The sequence below is a fragment of the Ammospiza caudacuta genome, chromosome 21 (assembly GCF_027887145.1).
Source record: "Ammospiza caudacuta isolate bAmmCau1 chromosome 21, bAmmCau1.pri, whole genome shotgun sequence".
Taxonomy (NCBI): Eukaryota; Metazoa; Chordata; class Aves; order Passeriformes; family Passerellidae; genus Ammospiza; species Ammospiza caudacuta.
Window position 1 is genome coordinate 7,807,516 of NC_080613.1, and position 20,804 is coordinate 7,828,319.

The 20,804-nt window shown below is 49.0% G+C and overlaps 1 protein-coding gene across 1 annotated transcript in view; it reads left to right on the plus strand.

Moving 5' to 3' along the window:
• Positions 1 to 20,804, plus strand: part of ASTN2 (astrotactin 2) — a 358,985-nt gene that overhangs the window by 200,930 nt on the left and 137,251 nt on the right. The window contains exons 12-13 of the mRNA XM_058818098.1: positions 6,883 to 7,049; positions 10,448 to 10,636. Coding sequence (XP_058674081.1) covers positions 6,883 to 7,049; positions 10,448 to 10,636 — 356 coding nt within the window. The remainder of the gene's footprint in view (positions 1 to 6,882; positions 7,050 to 10,447; positions 10,637 to 20,804) is intronic.

Consider the following 20,804-nt stretch of genomic DNA (forward strand, 5'->3'; position numbering starts at 1 on the left):
TTCACAGCAGGACCAGGCTGAGAAGCACAAGCAGCATGAGGAGCCTGCAAGACAGATGGGTTTGATTTTTTCTGAGGCTAAAATAATGATTGATGATCTTTAAAGGGAAAAGGAAGGAGGGGGGGAAAGAGTGGGAAGATAATGACTGTTATTTCAGAAAATGGTTGTAATGTTCCCCTCTGGGAAGGATGTTCCCCCCTCAGTGGGGTGTCAGGAAGGGTTTTGGGGTTGGTGGGGACATCCCTGCCCTGAGGAGGCTCTGGAGAGCCCTTTAGCAATCAGCATTTTGGCCCTGTTTTATCCAAATATTGGGAGAGGAGGGATAAATCTCACACACAGAGAACTGAGCAGCATACAGCCAGGCTCTGTCCTGCTGCTGCTGAGGAGCTTTGCTCACCAGGGGCCTTCTGGGTCAGGAAAACAAGGCAGAATAAGCTAAAATTCTCCATATATATTTATATATATATGGACACAGAGGGGTTTACTGCATTTGTATCATTTCTGAGCTCCAACAAGCAAGCAAACACATGCCAGTGCATAGACAGGAGCTCATTAAAATGCTGTACCTTAGCAGTGTCTGGGATTAATGTTTTTGCCTCACGCTGAGGAGGTTCCTCGGTGAGGACTCGCACAAAGGGGGCTCATTAGGGCCTGAGGAAATGCTCCTCAGTGCTCTGTGGCACTGAGCCACCAGCTGATTGTGCTGCCCCAGGCCAGCAGTGCTGGGGATGCAGCCTGGGGTTCCTGGGTCTCACTTCTGGAGGCATCCAGGTATGAGAATGGTGCCTGGAGCATCACTGGGAGTGGGGTTTGGTGGCAGCTTCCCTTCATCTGTACCCAGAGCATCACCTGCAGCACCTGACACAGAAGGCTCTGACTGAAAGGCTGCTGTTGTTGAGAAAACAGAGTGGAATAACAAAAAGGGCAGTTTACTCTCTACAGAAACACTTAATAAAGTATTCTGGTTTTTTAAACTTAATAATGGAGGAGAGGAGCTGAGCTGAGCAGCTCTGGCAGGCAGCTCAGGTGGAGGAGAGCGGATGTGCTCTCACCTGGGGGATCTGTGTCAGGAATGATTTGCCTTCCAGTGACCCCTCACCCATCTTGCTGCTAACAAGCTTTGCAAACGAGAAAGCGAGCAAAGGCTCCTTTTTTACTTTACATGAGCAGGGGCTCGGCCAGGTATTTATTTTCCTAAGGCAGAGTCTCACACAGGTTCTGGTTCCTTCCCCCAGAGGTGATCCTCTGTGACTGTGTTCACAGGTGTTTTCAGATTGGGGAAGGGATGAGGATCTGACTCCATGTTTCAGAAGGCTTGATTTATTATTTTATCATATATATTACATTAAAACTATACTAAAAGAATAGAAGAAAGGATTTCATCAGAAGGCTAGCTAAGAATAGAATAGGAAAGAATGATAACAAAGGCTTGTGGCTCGGACTCTGTCTCAGCCAGCTGACTGTGATTGGCCATTAATTAGAAACAACCACATGAGACCCATCACAGATGCACCTGTTGCATTCCACAGCAGCAGATAATCATTGTTTACATTTTGTTCCGGAGGCCTCACAGCTTCTCAGGAGGAAAAATCCTAAGGAAAGGATTTTCTATAAAGTTGTCTGCGCCAATCCTCCTCCTGTTGTGTTTGCTCTGGCCATGCTGGGGATGCTGCTGGTGCTGATGGCAGAGGAGCTGTGCCTAGTCCTCGTGGCAGAAGGTGCCACACACTGTGCTGGGGTGACAGCAATCGTCACAGTGGGCACAGGCACATCCCATTTTATTCCAAACTACAGCCCTTGTGTGGTGGTGAGGCTGGATCTGGAAATTCCCTGGGCATGGGGCATCAGGCCCTGCCAGATCTGCCACTCTGTGGTGTCACCTTGGAGATGTCATTTAAAAGCGAAAAAAGCCTGTTTTGCAAAACAACAGATAAAAATAGCACTTCCTATTCAGCACATCCATTCCCTGTGAGTACTCAAAATTCATTTGCTGACTGCAATCACAGGAATAAGGACCTGTGTGTGCTCTGGGATGGGAGGGGATGGGCTGGTGTCCAACTGTGCCATCAGCCAAACCATGTAGAGCTGCTGGTGGCTCCTTCTCCTCAGACCCTTGGCAGCAGCAGGGTCAGAGCACTGGAGCTGAGGGTCATGTTTAGCCGTCAGGACCTGTGCTATCAGTGCTAACACACAACAAGAAAAGAAAGTTTTCTTTTCCAGTGCCAAGAGCAATTTTCAGGGTTGTCTGTCGGCACAGAGAAATCAGTTCACTTCTGCATAGATGGAGTGAATTTTCAGGACCGTGGAATTATATTTGTATGGTAACAGCTTCTCCTTGGGTTTTGAGCAGACCATGAGCTGGAGTCTCCCCCCAGGTCTCCTTTTCCTCTCCCTAGCATGGATCAAGCACCAGACCCTTTTCCCAAGCTCTCAGCTATATTTCCTGGTCAGCTCCATGGATAAAGTGAGCTGGGAATTGGAAGTGAATGCAATATGAGTCTAACGTAGTAAACCACAAACTGCTTTTCCTTTTCAGTCTCTATGTGGGATCCCTTTGCCTCTGTGGCTCAATAAATCCATGTGTGGATGAGGGTGTGCAGAGGTGTTTGCCCAGGACCTGCTGGGGCACCAGCTTTCCTCCCACCAGGCTGGGACGTGCCACCCGTGTTCTCCCAGACAGAGTTATTGACCCAGCTGCTTATTGATTTTGTAATCATTTTCCAACAGAGCCCCCCGTCCTGTGTCACTGCCAAGGCAGATTGCAAATTGAACTGCACCTAAATTGATGGGGCATTGATTAAAACTCACCGTAATTATTGGTTCTCTGCTGCCCAAGCCAGGCAAATCAATGTCAGCAAGAACAGATCTGCTCCTTTATAAAAGCACTGTGTGCACAGTGAGTGCTGGCTTTCCAAGCCCATCCAGAAGCCCAAGCTGATCCATCAGGGAGGCATGATTAGCACAAACTGCCTTTTTCCATGGGCATTTCTGACTCCTTTGGGCAAGAATATAGCTCCACTTAAATGGACTTCAGTTTTCCCCCACTCTGATCTATTGGTGGGACATCCCAGTGGGAAATCCTCTGCTCCAGGGGCAAGGAGGTGTGTTACAAAGATTTATAAACCCAGAAAAGCTGTGGCTGCCCCAGGAAGTATCCAAGGCCAGGCTGGAGAGGGCTTGAAGCAACCTGGGATAGTGGGAGGCATCCCTGCCCATGGCTGGGGAGTTGAGCTGATTTGTAAGGTCCCCTCCCACCCAAACCATTCTGTGATTTATTGTGCTCAGTAATTGCTTCATCCACCTCTCCATCCCTGCAAAACCCTCCATGGAGAGGCTGGTGCTGCCTGGCCAGTACAAATTGCCAAGTTTGCTGCTTCCCCTGGTTCTCCTGAGCAGGGACACATCCTGAGGTTTCACTCCCAAAGCTTTCTGTCCCTGGAGAGCTCTGTGCTGCAGCACAGCAGCTGAGTGGAGAGCCAGCTCTGCTCTGAGCAGGGATGGATGTGGAGAGACAGGAGTGCTTCCTTTTGCAAATGCTGTGCTGAGCTATTTGCCTGCTGTAATTAATGACTATTAGGATGCATAAATATGAACTGAAAGGAAACACGTTTCGTGGTGGTTAAGAGCCAAAAGTGGAGGAATATCCCAAGGGTGGCCTCAAGCAGAGCAGGAGGAAGGGAGGGAGGGCTTTGCTGACCCACTAACCCAGTCACAGGGAAAGAGCCATCCTCTTCCTCTGTGGGCTGGAGAAGGTGCTGAGCTCAGCGCACGGATCTGTGCCAAGGCAAGAATTCCAAGTGACAGCTGTGACTGATCCTCTGGCTGTGCTCCTGCAGCTCCTGCTGCCTTGCAGCCCCATCCAGCTGCCTTCAGCACCCTGGAATATCTCACAGGATCTCCAGAGGGATCCTGGGCAGAGCCCTGGCCCCTCCATCCCTGTGTATGTGGGGAGAGCAGCAGAGGGGAGGATGCAGTGAAGCAGAGATGCTGTTTGCAGCCAGAGCTCCCCGTGCCCTCCAGGGAGATCCTCTCTGCCAGTTTGCACAGCTCTACTCTGCTCTTACAGCAGACAGACAAGGAGGAGAGCACAGCAGATAAGAGCTGTAGTTGCAGATCCACAAACACTCATCCCGGTGCTGTTTCCCAGGCAGCTCTGGAGAGCACAGATTGTTCTCAGTGTCCTCTCCTCTTTCATTGTTCTGTGTGTGCATCTGGAAAGGCTCCTGCTCCCAGGTCTTGTGCTGCTTCCTGCTGCTAATTCCAGAGGTCTTTGGGACCTTTGACTGCTCTGCAAGGATGGACAGCATCCCATTCCAGAGCACTTTGCTGCCAAGATCCTTTGGATGGAAATCCTTGTGCCTTCCCTTCTTGCTCTACCCAGCATCCCAAAGGTGTCCCCAAGGATGGTGCTGAGGTTTGCAAGCTTCAGAGCTGAGGGCACAGGAGGCGGTGAGGGATCTGAGGGACAGCTGGCACAGAGATCAGCACATCCCAGTTGCTGCAGGTGGGACAGAAGCAGTTTTGATGCCCTCCAGGGAGATCCGCTCTGCCAGTTCGCACAGCTCTGCTCTTACAGCAGACCAGGAGGAGAGCATGGCAGATAAGAGCTGTATCTGCAGATTCACAAACTCTCATCCTGGTGCTGTTTCCAGACAGCTCCAAGGTGGTGGAAAGCACCAGTGTTCTCAGTGTCCTCTCCTCCTTTGCTGTTCTGTGTGTGCATCTGGAAAGGCTCCTGCTCCCAGGTCTTGTGCTGCTTCCTGCTGCTAATTCCAGAGGTCTTTGGGACCTTTGACTGCTCTGCAAGGATGGACAGCATCCCATTCCAGAGCACTTTGCTGCCAGGATCCTTTGGATGGAAATCCTTGTGCCTTCCCCTCTTCCCTTACCTGGTGTCCCCAAGGATGCTGCTGAGGTTTGCAAACTACAGAGCTGAGGGCACACGAGGCGGTGAGGGATCTGAGGGACAGCTGGCACAGAGATCAGCACATCCCAGTTGCTGCAGATGGGGCAGAAGCAGTTTTGATGCTGCTGCTGTAGGGAAGTGGCACAGGGTTTCTAGGAGGTGGAGAGAAAGATGGGGATGAACCTCACAGCAGGGTAGGACAAGGGTGATGGTTTTAAACTGAAGGAAGGGAGGTTTAGATTAGATATTAGGATGAAATTCTTCCCTGTGAGGGTGGGCAGGCCCTGGCACAGGGTGCCCAGAGCAGCTGTGGCTGCCCCTGGATCCCTGGCAGTGCCCAAGGCCAAGCTGGACAGGGCTGGGAGCACCTGGGACAGTGGGAGGTGTCCCTGCCATGGCACAGGGTTGGAAGTGGATGGTCTTGAGAGGTGTCTTCCAACCCAAACATTCTAGGATTCTGTGATGGCTCAGAGTGGGCCAGCAGTCCCTAAAGCCCCTTCTGCTGTCCCTGTTTGCTTTTTAAATAGCCAAGAGTGAGTGAGGCTCAGGAGCCCATCTCCCATCAGGACCCTGCTTGTGTCAGTGAACACAAGGTCCAGGGTCTCCTGAGCTTTTATTAATATGTACAGCATTTTGCTCACATAGAAAACTAATTTTCTTTTTTAAGCACGAAGTATGGCAGTTTTATAACCTTTCTTCTGCTTGACAGAGGCCATTTATAAGCTGCCTTCATCACTACCTGTGCTATCTCCAGTCTAACTCATCTTCAAGAAATTCCATAATGCATTTTTAATTATGAGCTGCTCCCAGACAAGATTTATTTATTTTTTCAAGGACTGGCCTTTTTGCTGTTGTTTGTGTGCGTGTCTGTTTGGTGAAAAGGGATAAATAACGAAAATGGAAGTATGCTTTAATCTGGGTGACAATTTATCCATGGCATTTGCCATCTGCTGGCTTTTATCTTTTGGGGCAAGGAAAACAAGCTGGGGAACTGGAATTAGAAATTAGAGCCCTGGTTCCCTGAGCTGTGGAAAACTGATGAGCTCAGTCCTGCTTCTGCCATGGGCTAGTCCTGCCCCAGTGGGCATCAAGATCCTTTTGGGTATGATGCCAGGGCCATGCTTGCTGACCTGCCTGGCATGGGTTGAGGTGGGTTTCTAGATCATTCCCAAGCACTGAGATTATTCTCTGGGCTGGTCCCAGGTGCTGAGGTGTTTATTTTTGGGTTGCAGTGGATTTTGGAGGAACAGGGAGCAAATACAGAAGGTTGTGAAGTTTTACCTTGAACTGGCTTGAGGCTTTATTGCTGTGTTTTGCTGCCCCAAGGATTTCACCCTCTTCCAGAGGGAGGAGGAGGGGGAAAGCATTGGCAGCAGACCAAATCCTTGCCCCTTTCCCAAGGATTGTGTGAGATGATGTGAGATGATGCTACCCCATCCATCACTCAGGACCAACTCATCTCCTGCAGCTGGAAAAGGAGCTCAGCAGCACTGGCTCTGGGATGGGCTGTGCCCTGAGTGTGACCGTGTTCACAGGGGTCTGAGGATGAGGGAAGAGATGAGGATCTGGCTCCATGTTTCAGAAGGCTTGATTTATTATTTTATGATATATATTACATTAAAACTGTACTAAAACAATAGAAGAAAGGATTTCATCAGAAGGCTAGCTAGGAATAGAATAGCAAAGAATGATAGCAAAGGCTTGTGGCTCAGAGAGAGAGCCTGAGCCAGCTGACTGTGATTGGCCATTAATTAGAAACAACCAACATGGGCCAATCACAGATCCACCTGTTGCATTCCACAGCAGGAGATAAATATTATTTACATTTTGTTCCTCAGGTCCCTCAGCTTCTCAGGAGGAAACATCCTAAGAGAAAGATTTTTCATAAAAATGTCTGTGACACCCTGAGAGTCACAGGGACTCCAGGGTGGGGGCGGATGCCCAGGTGACCTTTCCTGTGTCCTGTGTCTCTGCAGTGCCCCGAGGACCTGCGGCCCATGAAGGATGGCACCGGGTGCTACGATTACTCCAAAGGGATCGACTGCTCCGACGGCTTCAACGGTGGCTGCGAGCAGCTGTGCCTGCAGCAGACCCTGCCCCTGCCCCACGACCCCTCCTCCAGCACCATCTTCATGTTCTGTGGGTGAGTCCCCTCCGGGCAGTTGTTGTGGTTGAGATGGTCACACTTCAAAGCAGCACTGCAAACTGTTTTTCTTATAGAATGCATACTTTTTATACATTCTTACAAAACTCATCAGTTTGCACTTTACCCGTTGGTCAGGAAAGACAAAGTGCTCATTGGAACAGGCAGTTGCAGGTTTTCTCTTATTTATCCTTTTTTCTTTCTTGGTTTCTGTGTCAACAACCTTGGTAGGAAATTCTTTCAGGTGTGAATGTGGATCCTCTTATCAAACTTCTCTCTGGCTCTCAGAAGTTGCTGTAAAACTTCTTCCACAGTCAGTCCCCTCCAAGGCTCCTCAATGAGCAACCCCTTCCTATAATTATTGTTTTATAGTCTATATTGTCTATACTTGTACTATTGTCTATACTCAATGAGCAACCCTTTCCTATAATTATTGTTTTGTTACTATACTTCAAGCTGCAGCTTATCTGTGGTTGATCACAGCCAATGCCCTTTATCCAAAAACCAGCAGTTTCCATATCTGCACATTCAAACAACACCTGCTGATCTTGTATTGGCATGGCTTGCTCTGTGGTGTGTGCTGGTAAAGCAGTAGCCTTGGCCATTGGAGTATTCTTGGGAATTACCAATGTGGGCTCAAAGCCTGAGCTAAAATAGTTAATTCTTCATTACAATTTGCTAAAACAAGGGATGGATAAATCATGAGCCCCAAAATACTGCTTTTGTCTTTACCTAGAATCAAAAATTCTTGTCTTTTCCATGATGTTCCAGTAATTCCTGTGGGAATTGCCACATGACTTTCATTCATCTCATCTCCTCCCAAGCTGCACCAAGGGAAATTTAGGTTGGATATTATGAAAAAACGTTTTTATAGGAGTGATAAAGTTCTGGAATGGCTGCCTAGGGAGGTGGAGGAGTCCCCATCCCTGGGTGTGTTTAACAAAGCCTGGATGTGGCACTGGGTGCCAGGGTTGAGTTGAGGGGTTGGGGCTGGGTTGGACTCGATGGTCTTGAAGGTCTCTTCCAACCCAGTGATTCTGTGAACTCTGTGAATCTCCATCCCTGCCACCTCCTGTGCCACCCATCTCAGCCCAGCCTGGAGCTGAGTGTCCAAGAAAAAGGCTGCTGATGGAGCTGATTTCCAGCAGGGAATGGAGGCACCTGGCTTTCCTGAGGGAAGTGTGAGGAGCAGTGTGAGCAGATGCACCTTCTTTCTCTCCCCCACTGTGTGACAGTACAGTGTGATCTGTGACTCACTGTGAAGGGACCCAAAAATTGTACATTGTGTGTTGGAGGGGAAGGTGTAGGATTTGTTTAAAAAATACTACTTTTAAAATTTACTTTTTTTTCCCACCCTCTCTTGTGCCTCCCTTAAAAATAGACTCTCATCCCTGATTTTGGCCGGGATCTTATAATCCTACACAGTTTAGCATTTTCTCTGAGGAAAATCTCCCTGGCTGCAGCGTGCTCTAAAAGGAGCTCAGTGATGATCTGGCTTTATGCTGCACAGCTGCAGCCATCCATCTCCTGCCCCAGCCCCACGGCTGGCTCACACTCTCAGGCACACTCAGGATCTTATTCCATGTCCCAGTGTGACAGATTAGGATGAAGAAAGGGAGAAAAAAAAAACCCTTTTGGAAAGAAAATGCCCACAAGCAAGAAGGGGAGTGAATTGCTACCAATAACTCCGAGGAGCATCCGTCAAGTCCCGATGCCTGCAGGTGCAGCAAAGACCTCACACAGCTCTGCTGGGAAGAGCAGCCCAGGGAGCTCTGCCTGTGCCAGTTTCTTTTTATTTATCCCATTTTTGCTGCTTTGTTGTTTTTTTTTTCCTCCCCCCACTACCTTTTTTATTGTTATTTAGCAGCACAGAGTGACTGAGTCACCAAAACAGAGCACATTTTCTGCTCTGTGCCTGCAGAAGGGGTTAGAAATTCAGCAGAAGGGGTTAGAAATTCATGTGGGCACCAGCACCCTTTGTGGTGAGGGTCTAGAAAATCTTGGGACATTCCATGGTCTCCACCCACACGAATCTGCATTTCAGACTTGCATCCTCAAGGACAGAGACTCTTTCCCTGGTTTGTTTGTTTGTTTTCTGTTTGTTTGTTTTTCCCTTCATTTTTTCATAATCCCTTTTCAAGGCTGAGCTGTGCTTTGGGAACAGGCAAGGAGAAGTGTGACAGACGGGTGGGAGTTCTGCTTGCAGTAAAATGCAGTAAAGGGGAAAGGGAAGCAAGCTTGGGTAGAGGTGGGGTTGGTGTTACAGCACTGGGACTGTGGGGAGGAAGGAGCAGGGAGGGAACAGAGGTTGCCCAGTGTGGTGGGAACTGACAAAAAGGCTGGTGGAAGAGGAGGAGAGGCAGGAAGGCACATTTACAAAAGATTCCACCGAGATCTTCAGTGTCTGCAGTTAAATCACATCCCTGCTGCCTGCCTCGGTTTCCCTTCCTGCCAGTCAAAGATGAACATATGAATATTATTCAGAATGGGCTTGAAAGTGGGATCAGAGAGCAGAGGAGCAGCCAGGCTGGAGCTGCTTCCTTGCAGGAAGGTATTTCTATGTGGAAGAAGGGGTAGGGCCATGATTTTGCTTTGCTGTGGTGTGGGGAATGTTTGTACCCAAGCAGCAGACACACAGCAGGTTCAACTCTGCTCTCCAGCCTGCAGACAGCTCCAGACAGGACAGCATGGAATCATGGAATGGTTTAGGTTGGAAGGGACCTGAAAGCTCCTCTTTTTCCACCCTCTGCCATGGGCAGGGACACCTTCCCTCAGACCAGGGTGCTCCAAGCCCTACTCTGTGATGGTGTTCACAGGGATCTTAGGATGAGGGAAGGGATGAGAACCTGACTCCATGTTTCAGAAGGCTGATTTATTATTTTATGATATAGATTACATTAAAACTATACTAAAAAGAATTTTAAAAAAATCAAAGAGCTAACTTAAGAATAAAATAAGAAAGAATGATAAAAGTTTGTGGCTCAGCTGCCTGTCCAAACTAGCTGAGCTGTAATTAACCATTAATTACAAACATTTAACATAAGCTAATCACAGATCTACCTGTTGCATTCCACAACAACAGATAACTATTACTTACATTTTGTTCCTGAGGCCTCTCAGATTCTGAAAAAGAAAAATCCTGCAAAAAAGGATTTTCCATAAAAGATATCTGCAACACTACTGCAGGCAGATGGGCCATGGTGCTACAGGAGGGAGGGGATTGTGACCCCATTCACTGTCACCCAACCCAGCCAGGGCAGAGGATCTGGGCTCTGTGACCCTTCACACATCCAGACAACTGCAGCAGGTGTTGGTGGTGCTTGGCTGGGCTGGCAGAGGCTCCTGGGGTGGGCTGCTGTGTGCCCGGCTCATCTCACATGGCCCATGGTGCCCCACAGGTGTGTGGAGGAGTACAAGCTGGCCCCGGATGGGAAGTCCTGCCTGATGCTGTCTGACATCTGTGAGGGCCCCAAGTGCCTGAAGGCAGATGCCAAGTTCAATGACACCCTGTTTGGGGAGATGCTGCACGGCTACAACAACAGGAGCCAGCATGTCAACCAAGGCCAGGTGTTCCAGATGACCTTCAGGTATGTCCTGGTTCTGCTCCGAGTTTTGGGAATATCAGGGTGGGGAGATGGGACTGAGGTCTGGTGGGACAGAGCCAGCATCTCTGATTTGCTCATGAGGGAAGAGAGCAGGAGGACAAGGAGCACCCATGGCTTTCCTACCTGCTCATCCTTCCCTCTGGCAGCAGCACAGGAACCTCCTGGGCTGCTCTGTCTTGTCAGGGTGAGACAAATCCAGCTGGGTTCTGTGGGCCTTTCTCAGGAGTGCTGCCTCATCTCTTTCTGAGCGCTGATGTCTTCCATCTCCATGATATCCTGCAACAACAAACTGGTTATGTGTCGTGTGAAAGAACATTTCCTTTGCTGTGAGTGTTGCCTCATTTTTTTTTATCACTGATGTCTTCCATCTCCATGATATCCTGCAACAACAAACCAATTATGTGTAGTGTGAAAGAGCATTTCCTTTGCAGTGAGTGTTGCTTCATCTCTTTCTGAGCACTGATCTCTTCCATTTCCATGACATCCTGCAGCAATGAGCTGTTTGGTTGTGTGTGGTGTGACAGAGCATCTCCTTTGCTGTGTTTTCTGCCAGTGCCAGCTGGTTTTATTCAGTGCCCCCATCACAGCACTGGGAGGAGCTGTGGATGTGGCATGGTAAATCATGTAAATGAGCTGAAGGTGAATGCCTTCACCTTGCAGGGCTCACAGAGGGGAGCTTGCTGAATTCAGGGCTGGCAGGTGAGTTATTTAGTTATTTATTTTCAGGTCTTCTGAGTGCAGCTGTGTTTTGATCAGGTGGAAGCCAGGGTGGCTCTGTGAGTTTTGAAGCAGCAGCAGCACTAATCACAGTCAGGAGAGGCTCCAGCCCACACCTCACCACACACAGCTCTCCCTGCCCAGCACCTCTTTATGTCCTGTTCAGGCACCAACACCTCACTGCTCTGATTTCAGCTGGACCTGTGGGTCCTCACCCCTGCTGCCCACTGAGTTTTTCCAGGTGTTTTTGCCCAGCTGACCAAAACTTCCCTGTCTGTGGATTCAAGCTGAGCTCTGGCCTTCTGCGCTCTGATGACAGAGGCATCACAAGCTGCATCAGCAAAAGCTTTTGCTGGGAGTGACAACTGACAGGACACAAAGGCAATTTTCCCAGCAGACTCCTCTTTGCTTTCTCTCCCTCACATTAGAATTGCCATGGAATCATCAGAATCATCAGAATTATCAGAGCCAGAGCTGCAGAGATGAAGTTTTTACATGATGACCCGGTGGGTCTAAGGGACGCTTTGTTGCTTCCAGGTAGCAAATGCATCCCCTGTTCTCGGGGCTGAATTCCACCTGGAAAGCACACAAGGATTGTCTGTGGGGATGGAGTATCCTGTGGATTCTTCAAATCTTCCCAATCTAAGGGCGTCCTGAGGATGCAGCTCTGGGCAGTCCTGGGCTGAACCAGGAGCAATTCCTGCTGGGGCTGCCCTTGGAATAAAACACCTGAGCTGTTGGGGTGGCACCTTCCAGTGTGCCCACCTTCCCCAGGGCTCTGCCTGATGGGTTTTGTGGTTAAAAAAGGAGTTTTAGTCCTCCTTCCCAGGGCTGGCACCACTCCTGACATGCTGGCCAGCAGGGAGAAGCTTTTCCCAATGAGGAGCTGTGCAGTGACAGCCAAGTTCTTTGTGCAACCTGCTGGGTTTCAGTCTCTTCAGTCCCAGAATTAGAATTATTTTAAAAATTAGAGGATTCTTTTTTGTGAATGATGAACACTGGAGAATTGTATGGATCGTTTGTTGGCTTAGTGTGGCTTTTTGTGATTGTTTTTTACTAATCTTTTGAGAGTACTTTTTTTTTTTAGGTGTTACTGGTTTATTTATATTAGATTGTTTGTTTTCTAGGTTAATTTTAGGGTAGTGAGTGCTTTTGTGACTTTACCAAAAAATGTACTTTTATTTTTGTTCTCTATTGAGATGAGATTTTTTCTCTTTACATTGCGATGGGTTTTGTATAACGAAGGGATGAATAGCTGCACTTTTGTTTTCTGGTTTTGTAATGAGAATTATATGTTTACTTTGTAAATATAAGGTAGCTCTTTTAATCTTTGTGAGGGAGCTTAAAGGTGTTATTAATTTTTATTTTTTTAGGCTAAAATACATCAGAAGTAACTGCTATGTTTGTGCTTGTGTCTAATATGTTTATAATTGTAATTGTTTTGTTATAATATGTTAAGTTAACAGCAGTGAGGGGCAGGAGGAGGTAGGAGGACACAGTATGGATAATGTAGAATGTAATCTTATCCCCCAATGAGTTGCAGCTGGACTCTATTACTAAAGATTAGGAGAAGGCTGGATGATAACAGGCAACACCTGTAGTAAATAAGAACTAGTGGCATAAAAGAGTGGATTGGTGGGAACTGGAGTCAGGTGGCTGCTGCAAGGACCAGGAACAGTCAGTGCTCAGAGGAGCTGCCTATGAGAAACATTGAGGAGGTGTGAAACTCTGAGGACATGGAACCCTTGCCGCATAATGATAATAGAACTCTTGATATATAAGACAATATGTAAGACAACAGAACTCTTGATATAAGAGTTATATCTAGATAATATCTAATGATAATAGAACTGTTGTAATATATAAGCCAACAGGAGGAAGCAGGTCTCGAACAGGAGCATCCTGCCAAGCTGCCCACGTGGTGCAGGCTGCGCCGTGTTATGAGGAGCTCACAGAACATCGTGCTCCAGAAATGCTTCCAGCAGCCTGGAAGGTCAGCACAGCTGCCCTTTTCCCGTTGAGTGAGGCTCCAGAAGCAGCAGGCAGTGATGAGAAGGGCTCATCATGCAGTGTCCTCCCCCAGGGCCAGGCTGCCGGGGTGCTGGCAGGTCACGGTGTAGAAGCACCATTACATCATCCCTTAACAAGGCAAGAGAAGGAGGTTAATGGAGAAGAAATTATTAACTAAAAGATGTAATTTGCCTCTGATTTTCATAGATATTCAAGAACCTCTCTGAGCATTAAGACACCAGCTGTTAGAGAAGCCCTTAATTTGGTGCATTTGAAACATAGCAGGAAGCTGCCTAATACTAGGGATTAAAAGCCTGTTTCTGCGAAGTAGGAGCAAGAACCTGCTATCAGAACAAGGGGCTGAGTATTTTAGAGGGATTTATGACTGCTGGGATCCTTTAGCTATGCAGATGTGACAATCTTTTGAATGGTGTCTGCTTCCCATGTCGCCACATCTTCAGTGTCTTTAATAAATAGGATATTCTCAATCTGCCAGGCATGTCAGCATGGGGTTGGGAGGGAGCCTTTGTGCTGGGAAAAGCTGCCTTGCACACCCTGGCCTGAGCAACACTTATCAGTTATTGTAGAATTTCCATCTCCTGGAGGTCAGAGAGATCTCCTTGCCACCTAAGGGGCCGCAGCACTGATTAATTAGTGTCTGCCCTTCTGGTGGCTGCAGAATGGGCCAGGTTCCATGGAAGGAACCACTATGGGTTATCTGGTACACCTGGAGCACAGGGCACAGGATTGCATCCAGTGAGGGAGTCTCCACACCCTCTCTGGACAATCTGTTCTAGTGCTTGGTGACTGGAGAGTTGTGATGGTGTTCACAGGGGTTCTTGGATGAGAGAAGAGATGAGGACCTGACTCCATGTTTCAGAAGGCTGATTTATTATTTTATGATATAGATTACTTTAAAACTATACTAAAAGAATGGAAGAAAGGATTTCATCAGAAGACTAGCTAAGAACAGAATAGGAAGGAATGATAACAAAAGTTGGTGGCCGGACTCTGTTGTTGGAGCCAGCTGACTGTGATTGTCCATTAATTACAAACATCCAACCTGGACCAATCCCAGATGCACCTGTTGCATTCCACAGCAGCAGATAACCATTGTTTACATTTTGTCCCTGAGGCTTCTCAGCTTCTCAGGAGGAAAAATCCTAAGGAAAGGATTTTTCATGAAAGATGTCTGCAACAGAGAGTGAAGAAGTTCTTCTTCATGTTCAGATGGAACTTCCTGGGCAGCAGTTTCTGCCCATTGCTTCTTTCTGCTCCCGCTGCTGGGCATCACTGAGCAGAGCCTGGTCCATCCTCTGGTCCCTCCTGGCCGTGCTGAGCCCACCAGTGGGATGGACCAGGTGCAGCAGTGAAGGCTCTTTGGGATCTGACCAGCTGGAAAGGCTGGGGATGTGCACTGGGTACCTTCAGGATGCAGAGCGCTGATGGATGTGAAGATGCAGCACAGACTGGGAGGTCTCAGACCAATGTGTGCTCACAGTCAGTGCTGCTTCCGATTTTGTTTCCCCTTTAATAGAGGTCATTTATCCTAGAGGCTCGGGCATTTATCCAAAGACTTCAGCTGTGTGGCTGAGGAGATTGCTCCATGGGTCATAATCAAACCCACAGGTGTTTTGGGTTCTGTGCCAGGGTCTCTGAGCTCTCTCTGGCCATCCTGGACAGCCAGAGGAATGTCCTGGGTTCCCACAGAACACCCATTGTGCTGCCTAGAGCCTGGCCTTGCTCACGTGGCCCTTTGTGCTGATGCCAAGGACCTTTAGCCCCATCCCTCAGTGCCAATGCAGCCACAGCCCAGCAGGATGTGAGCTCCACAGCATCCCTGCAGCTCTGCTCCAGCAGTTAGAGCTCCGGGGGCAGCTTCTTCTGTCCTGAGGTGATTTAATAACCCCTGTTGGCTTGTGTGGAGCTTGGGGTGCTCAGCTGCTCTGTTGGACATGTCAGCATCAGGGTTCCTGCTTGGAGGAGTGCACCATCATTGCTGCTGCCTTATTGCAAGGATTAAATCAAAGCACTCCTCCAGTGATGCTTCTCTGTGCAGTCCCTCATGGGCACTTTGGGAGGGGATTGGAGAGGGATCTTCCATCACTCACCAGAAGCCTCCCTTGGTCCTTCCACTGCTGAGCCAAAAGTACATTCAGAGCCATCTTCTTCTGAGCACCCCTTTCCTCTCCTCAAAATGATTGCCAACAGGAACAAAGTGCTCTGTGAGGTTAATAAGGAGATGGGATTGGAGCTGATCTATTCCAGTCACACCTCCTGGTCTAGCTGGGAGGCTCAGCCATGGATGAAGCTCACTAAAGACTAGATTAGAGTGATTTTCCCCTCATTGCCTCATGGTGGGGCAGAGCCTGAGCCCCGTGCAGTTCCCAAATCACTGAGGAATTATTTTCCAAATGGGTTGTTTGCTCATTCTTTATCTGTTTCTGTTTTGTCTCTTTGCCATGAGGGAATAGATATTTTTTTGTTTAAAAGCTGTTTGCAGTTTCAGACTGTTGCCTTTATGCCATTAATATGGAGAAATCCCAAAATGCTGCCCGCGGAGCCAGCTTTATTTGCTGGATTATTGCTGCATGGCAAATGGGATGTCAGGGCAGTGCATGGCAGCTGGGAGCAGCTGTCTCCCCTTCCCATCCCTACCTCTGCCTCTCATCCTGGCTGATGCTCCAGCCTGGCAAAGCCCCAGGAAGACACAGCAACACCCACACAGCCCCTGTTGGATTCCTCCCAGCAGAGATGCAGCGAGTCCAGGGAGTTTTGAGGTGTTGTGGAGCCAGAATGGTTTGGAGGCAGGGAGAGCATTCATGTTTGTGCTCCTTCCCTGCTGAGCACCAGGAGGTTTCCATCCTCCATCTCCGTGGCTGTGGAGGAGCCAGGGCTGGGCCATGCCAAGCACCTTTCTGCAAATTGTAATCACCCTTCCTGTTGGAGCTCAGTACATCCCTCTGGGGGTCCAGAGTTGCCAGGGTGCTCAGAGACCCTGGCACACAGCCCAGAGCACCTGTGGGTTTGATTATTGAGCAAATTACCAGCTTTGTATGAAGACCTGAAAGCCACAACAGTTTAAGTAGTGTAATAATAAAATTATCACTGGGTGAAAAAGTAGATTTTGGGGTTTTTAGAATAGGGGCTTTGGGGACAAGATGGAGGGACTTGGGTGTGTCCAGCCTTTCTTCTTCTTCTTTACCTCCAACTTCTGCTGTGATGGTGGCACTTTTGGATTGGTTTAGAGTAGAAGCTCACTGTCTAACATAGGTGATAGGTATTGGGAAGTAATTGTAAACATGTTATGTGTAGTTTTTAGTTTAAAAAGATAACGCAGCCTAGGGGCAGGCAGAGTGCCTCTGTCTGTTCTGCTGAGCGGACCTCGGTTGGACAGGAGAAAAAATTTTATAGATAAGATGCAATGAACAACTCTGAGACCGAGAACTGAAGAGCTCCAACTCATTCTTCGAACGTGCAGGTTGAAACAGAGACTTTCAATAAACTGCAACCTCCCAAGATGTTCCCTCTGCAACTCGGGCCCTGCAGGATGCTGTTCCCCCCATTCCCATTTATAAACAGGGCTGCTGCTTCTTTGCAGCCTTAGGGAAGGGAAGGGAGCAGGCTGGAGGGGGTGCTGAGGTGCCAGGGGTGCTGCAGGGAGGGATGGGCACTGCCCCAGCTGCTTCCAGTAGGCTCTGCCTCCCCACAGCTCCCTTTGTGCTGTCAGGTCACTGAGATGATGTGAGGAATTCTCATAATATTGATGGGCAGTTTGGCCAGTTCATTTTAAATCTGTCTCTTCTTCCCCTGGACGCTTCCCATCCCTCAATAAACCAGCAGGGTGGTGTCAAGGTGAGCTGGAGCCCTGTGCCATCCCTGCCAGGGCTGTTTGGGAACCATCTCCTCCACCCATCCCCTGTTCACCTGGTGCCCTCCCATGTAGGGGGACACAGTATGGGTAAATGAAGGTGGCTTAGAATGTGATCTTATCCCCCAATGAGTTGCAGCTGGACCAATTACTAAAGGTTAGGAGCAGGCCTGATCTTAACAGGCCACACCTGTAGCCAATAAGAACAATGGTATAAAAGAGTGGATTGGGGGATCTGGAGTCAGAGGACGGTTACTGCAAGGACCAGGAAGAGTCAGTGCTTAGAGGAGATGCCTACGAGAAACATTGAGGAGGTGTGAAACTGGTGATATGGAATCCTTGCATTATAATGATAATAGAACTCTCGATATATAGGACAACATTCCCACCCCTGGGTGTGCCAGGCACTGGGATGGGGGCTCAGACTCACACCTGGGTGGGAGAGGCTGCAGGGGCTTTGTTGGTGCCCCTGGCTTGGAGCTCACATCCTTCTTCCTCCCAGCAACACAAATATCATGTGTATAAGTGGTTTCACTAACACCCTTCCTGCCCCCCCTATTTTCCTCCCTCTCTTTGAAACCTCCAAGCACAGGAGTTGTAATTGTGCTGTTTATTATTCCTGAGCCCAGCACCAGCCCATGCACCAGTGCCTTGTTTACCTGTTACCCTTCAGGCCAGGATAATGGATGGATCTCTTTTCCAATGGCTGCCTTCCATTTCATTCATCTTTTTATTGTTTGTTGCTGCAGTTCTATTACCTGCTCACAACTTTGAAGCCTCAGACATGCTAGTTGGAAGCAATGATGTCTTTCCAAGCCAGGCTAACACCTCATGCTGTGGTCCTGAGTAGCAGCTAAGGGGTTATGAGGAGTTCAGCAGCCCTGTGAAGGTGGGATCTGCTGTGGGATGTTTCAGAGCCCACAGACACACATACAGACGCTGTATTTTGAGCACATCTTCACTGGCCAGGCTCAGCAGTGAGGCTTGTTTCCAATCCAGTGTATAAATGACTAATGCAATTAGCACAGCATTCCATCAGTCAGGTCACTGTTGCATTCCTTTCCATTTCACAGCTCTCATGCCACCAAAAAGGATGACAGAGTGAGCAGCTTTGAGCTGGTGTTGCCCAGTCTGCAGCCACGTGCTTCTGCAGCAGGTTGGGAGCATTTTTTAATTCTACAAAAACAAAAGCAGGTGTGGTGTCAGACAATGCAGGGGTCCAGGGTGGAAGAGATGCTTTGTGATGGAGGCTGTTCAAATAGTGGAGTTCTCAGCTGGTTCTACGCCAGCTGCAGGTAGGAGTTAGGAAATGAGCTGTCACATCCTTGGTGCCATCCCATCCTTGGTGAACATGAACATGGACATGGCACTTGCAGCCACCTCCTGCTGCCCCATCCCAACTCAGGGTGCACCCCTGAGGCAGGATAGCCTCACAGAGAGTGAGGTTGGGTCATTGCCTGTGAGAGCCCCACTGCTCCCTGCATGTGCCTCAGCCCCAGGGAGAGGGAGGAAGAGGAAGAGGGATGGCCACAGTGGAAGCTGGCCTGCAGCCAGAGCCCAAAATCCATGATTGTGAGATATAGATGAGGCAGAAGTTACTCAATCACAGGGTGCCCAGAGCAGCTGTGGCTGCCCCTGGATCCCTGGCAGTGCCCAAGGCCAGGCTGGGCAGGGCTGGGAGCAGCGTGGGACAGTGGGAGGTGTCCCTGCCATGGCAGGGGTGGAAGGTTCTTACAGACCAGCACAGCCCAGAGCCAAGGCACTGCTGTCAGAGCCAGTGCCGGCACCCACTGGGCTGAGGGAATGCATCCATGGCCTTCTCCTGGCTCAGGGACCAGAACTTTCCCTTCCCTGGCAGTGGAGCTGCTGCCCCTGCAGTGAGGGATGCCAGGATGCTGTTCCTCCCCCCCCAGCCCTGCTCCCCACTCCCCCAGCCTGCACAGATGTTTGTATTCTCTGCAGCTGATGAAAATATTCATTATCCTGTTAGCGCTGCTGTGGCGGCGGGGGAAGCGCAGATTTGCATTCCCACAGCTGATCCCACAGCACTCACCACGGAGCTGCCACACAGCAGCAGCAGGGCTGTGCCAGGCAGGGCTGTGTCACAGAAACACAGAATTACAGAATAATGAGGTTGGAAGGGACCTCTGAGATCGAGTCCAAGCTATGCCCTAACACCTCAACTAGATGTGACCGTGTTCACAGGGGTCCGAGGATGAGGGAGAGATGAGGATCTGACTCCATGTTTCAGAAGGCTTGATTTATTATTTTATGATATATATTAAAACTATACTAAAAGAATAGAAGAAAGGCTAGCTAAGAATAGAATAATAAAGAAATGATAACAAAGGTTCTGTCTCGGACTCTCTGTCCAAGCCAGCTGACTGTGATTGGCCATTAATTAGAAACAACCACATGAGACCAATCCCAGATGCACCTGTTGCATTCCACAGCAGCAGATAACCATTGGTTACATTTTGTTTCTGAGGCCTCCCAGCTTCTCAGGAGGAAAAATCCTAAGGAAAGGATTCTTCATAAAACATGTCTGTGACATTGCACCGTCCTTGGAGGGATTCAAAGGCATGTGGATGTCACACCTGGGGACGTGGTTTAGTGGTGGCCTTGGCCGTGCTCTGTTAATGGTTTGTCTCAGTTGTCTCAAAGGTCTTCTCCAACCTAAGTAATTCCCTGACTGTATGGACAGGAGGGGAGGGATAAGGGGTTGGCACTGGGTACTTGCAGAACTCAGAGCTGGGCTCTGCTCCCCTCGTGACTTTGGCAGAGGTGTGGTGATCCATGTGCCACCTCCTCTTGTCACTGCTCCCTTCATGGTGCCAGCACTGCCAAGCCCACCTTCGCTGCCCCAGGCTCTGGTGGCACTGAGGAGTTTTCCCCTTTCCCTGTGCTGTGGGGAGCAGTCCATGGGATGGCCTCACTGGCCTTTCCCATCTCTGACTTTTATGATATTAATTATAGTGCTGGTACTGCACAGTTAATCTGCATTATTAAGAGATGTGGTGGAGATTGGTTTTATAATAACAGCTCAGATTTATGGAGTACCTTCCATCCCAGGGGGTCCTTATGGGCTTTACAGCCTTGCTGAGAGGAATTGCTGCTTCTTCCTCCCTCATCTCACAAGAGCTGGGCCATGGGAGCTCTGTGCCCACTCAGGACACATGAAAATACAGATTATACTCAGCTGAAAAGCCAGGGGAGAGTGAGACAGGGGGTTTGAGGCAGTAAATTGTGACTTTAGGGTGTGATAGCAGCATTTTTCCATCACCATATGGGCGCTGTGCTGGTCCCCATTAGCTGGGCTGTGGGTTTGTGCTGCTCACACCATGGGACCCCTTCAGTGTCACCTCCAGGGACAAGGCTGACATTCAGCAGCCTCTCACTGCTCCTCCTTGCTAGTGCAAGCACTGGTTGATGGAGATTCCCCATCCAAGGACTAAATCAGCTTGACATTGCCTTAGCAATGCGAATCCTTGCTCCAGGCAATGCAGTCAGGAGCAGTCACCAGCGTGGGGACATCAGAGCACTGCACAGCTA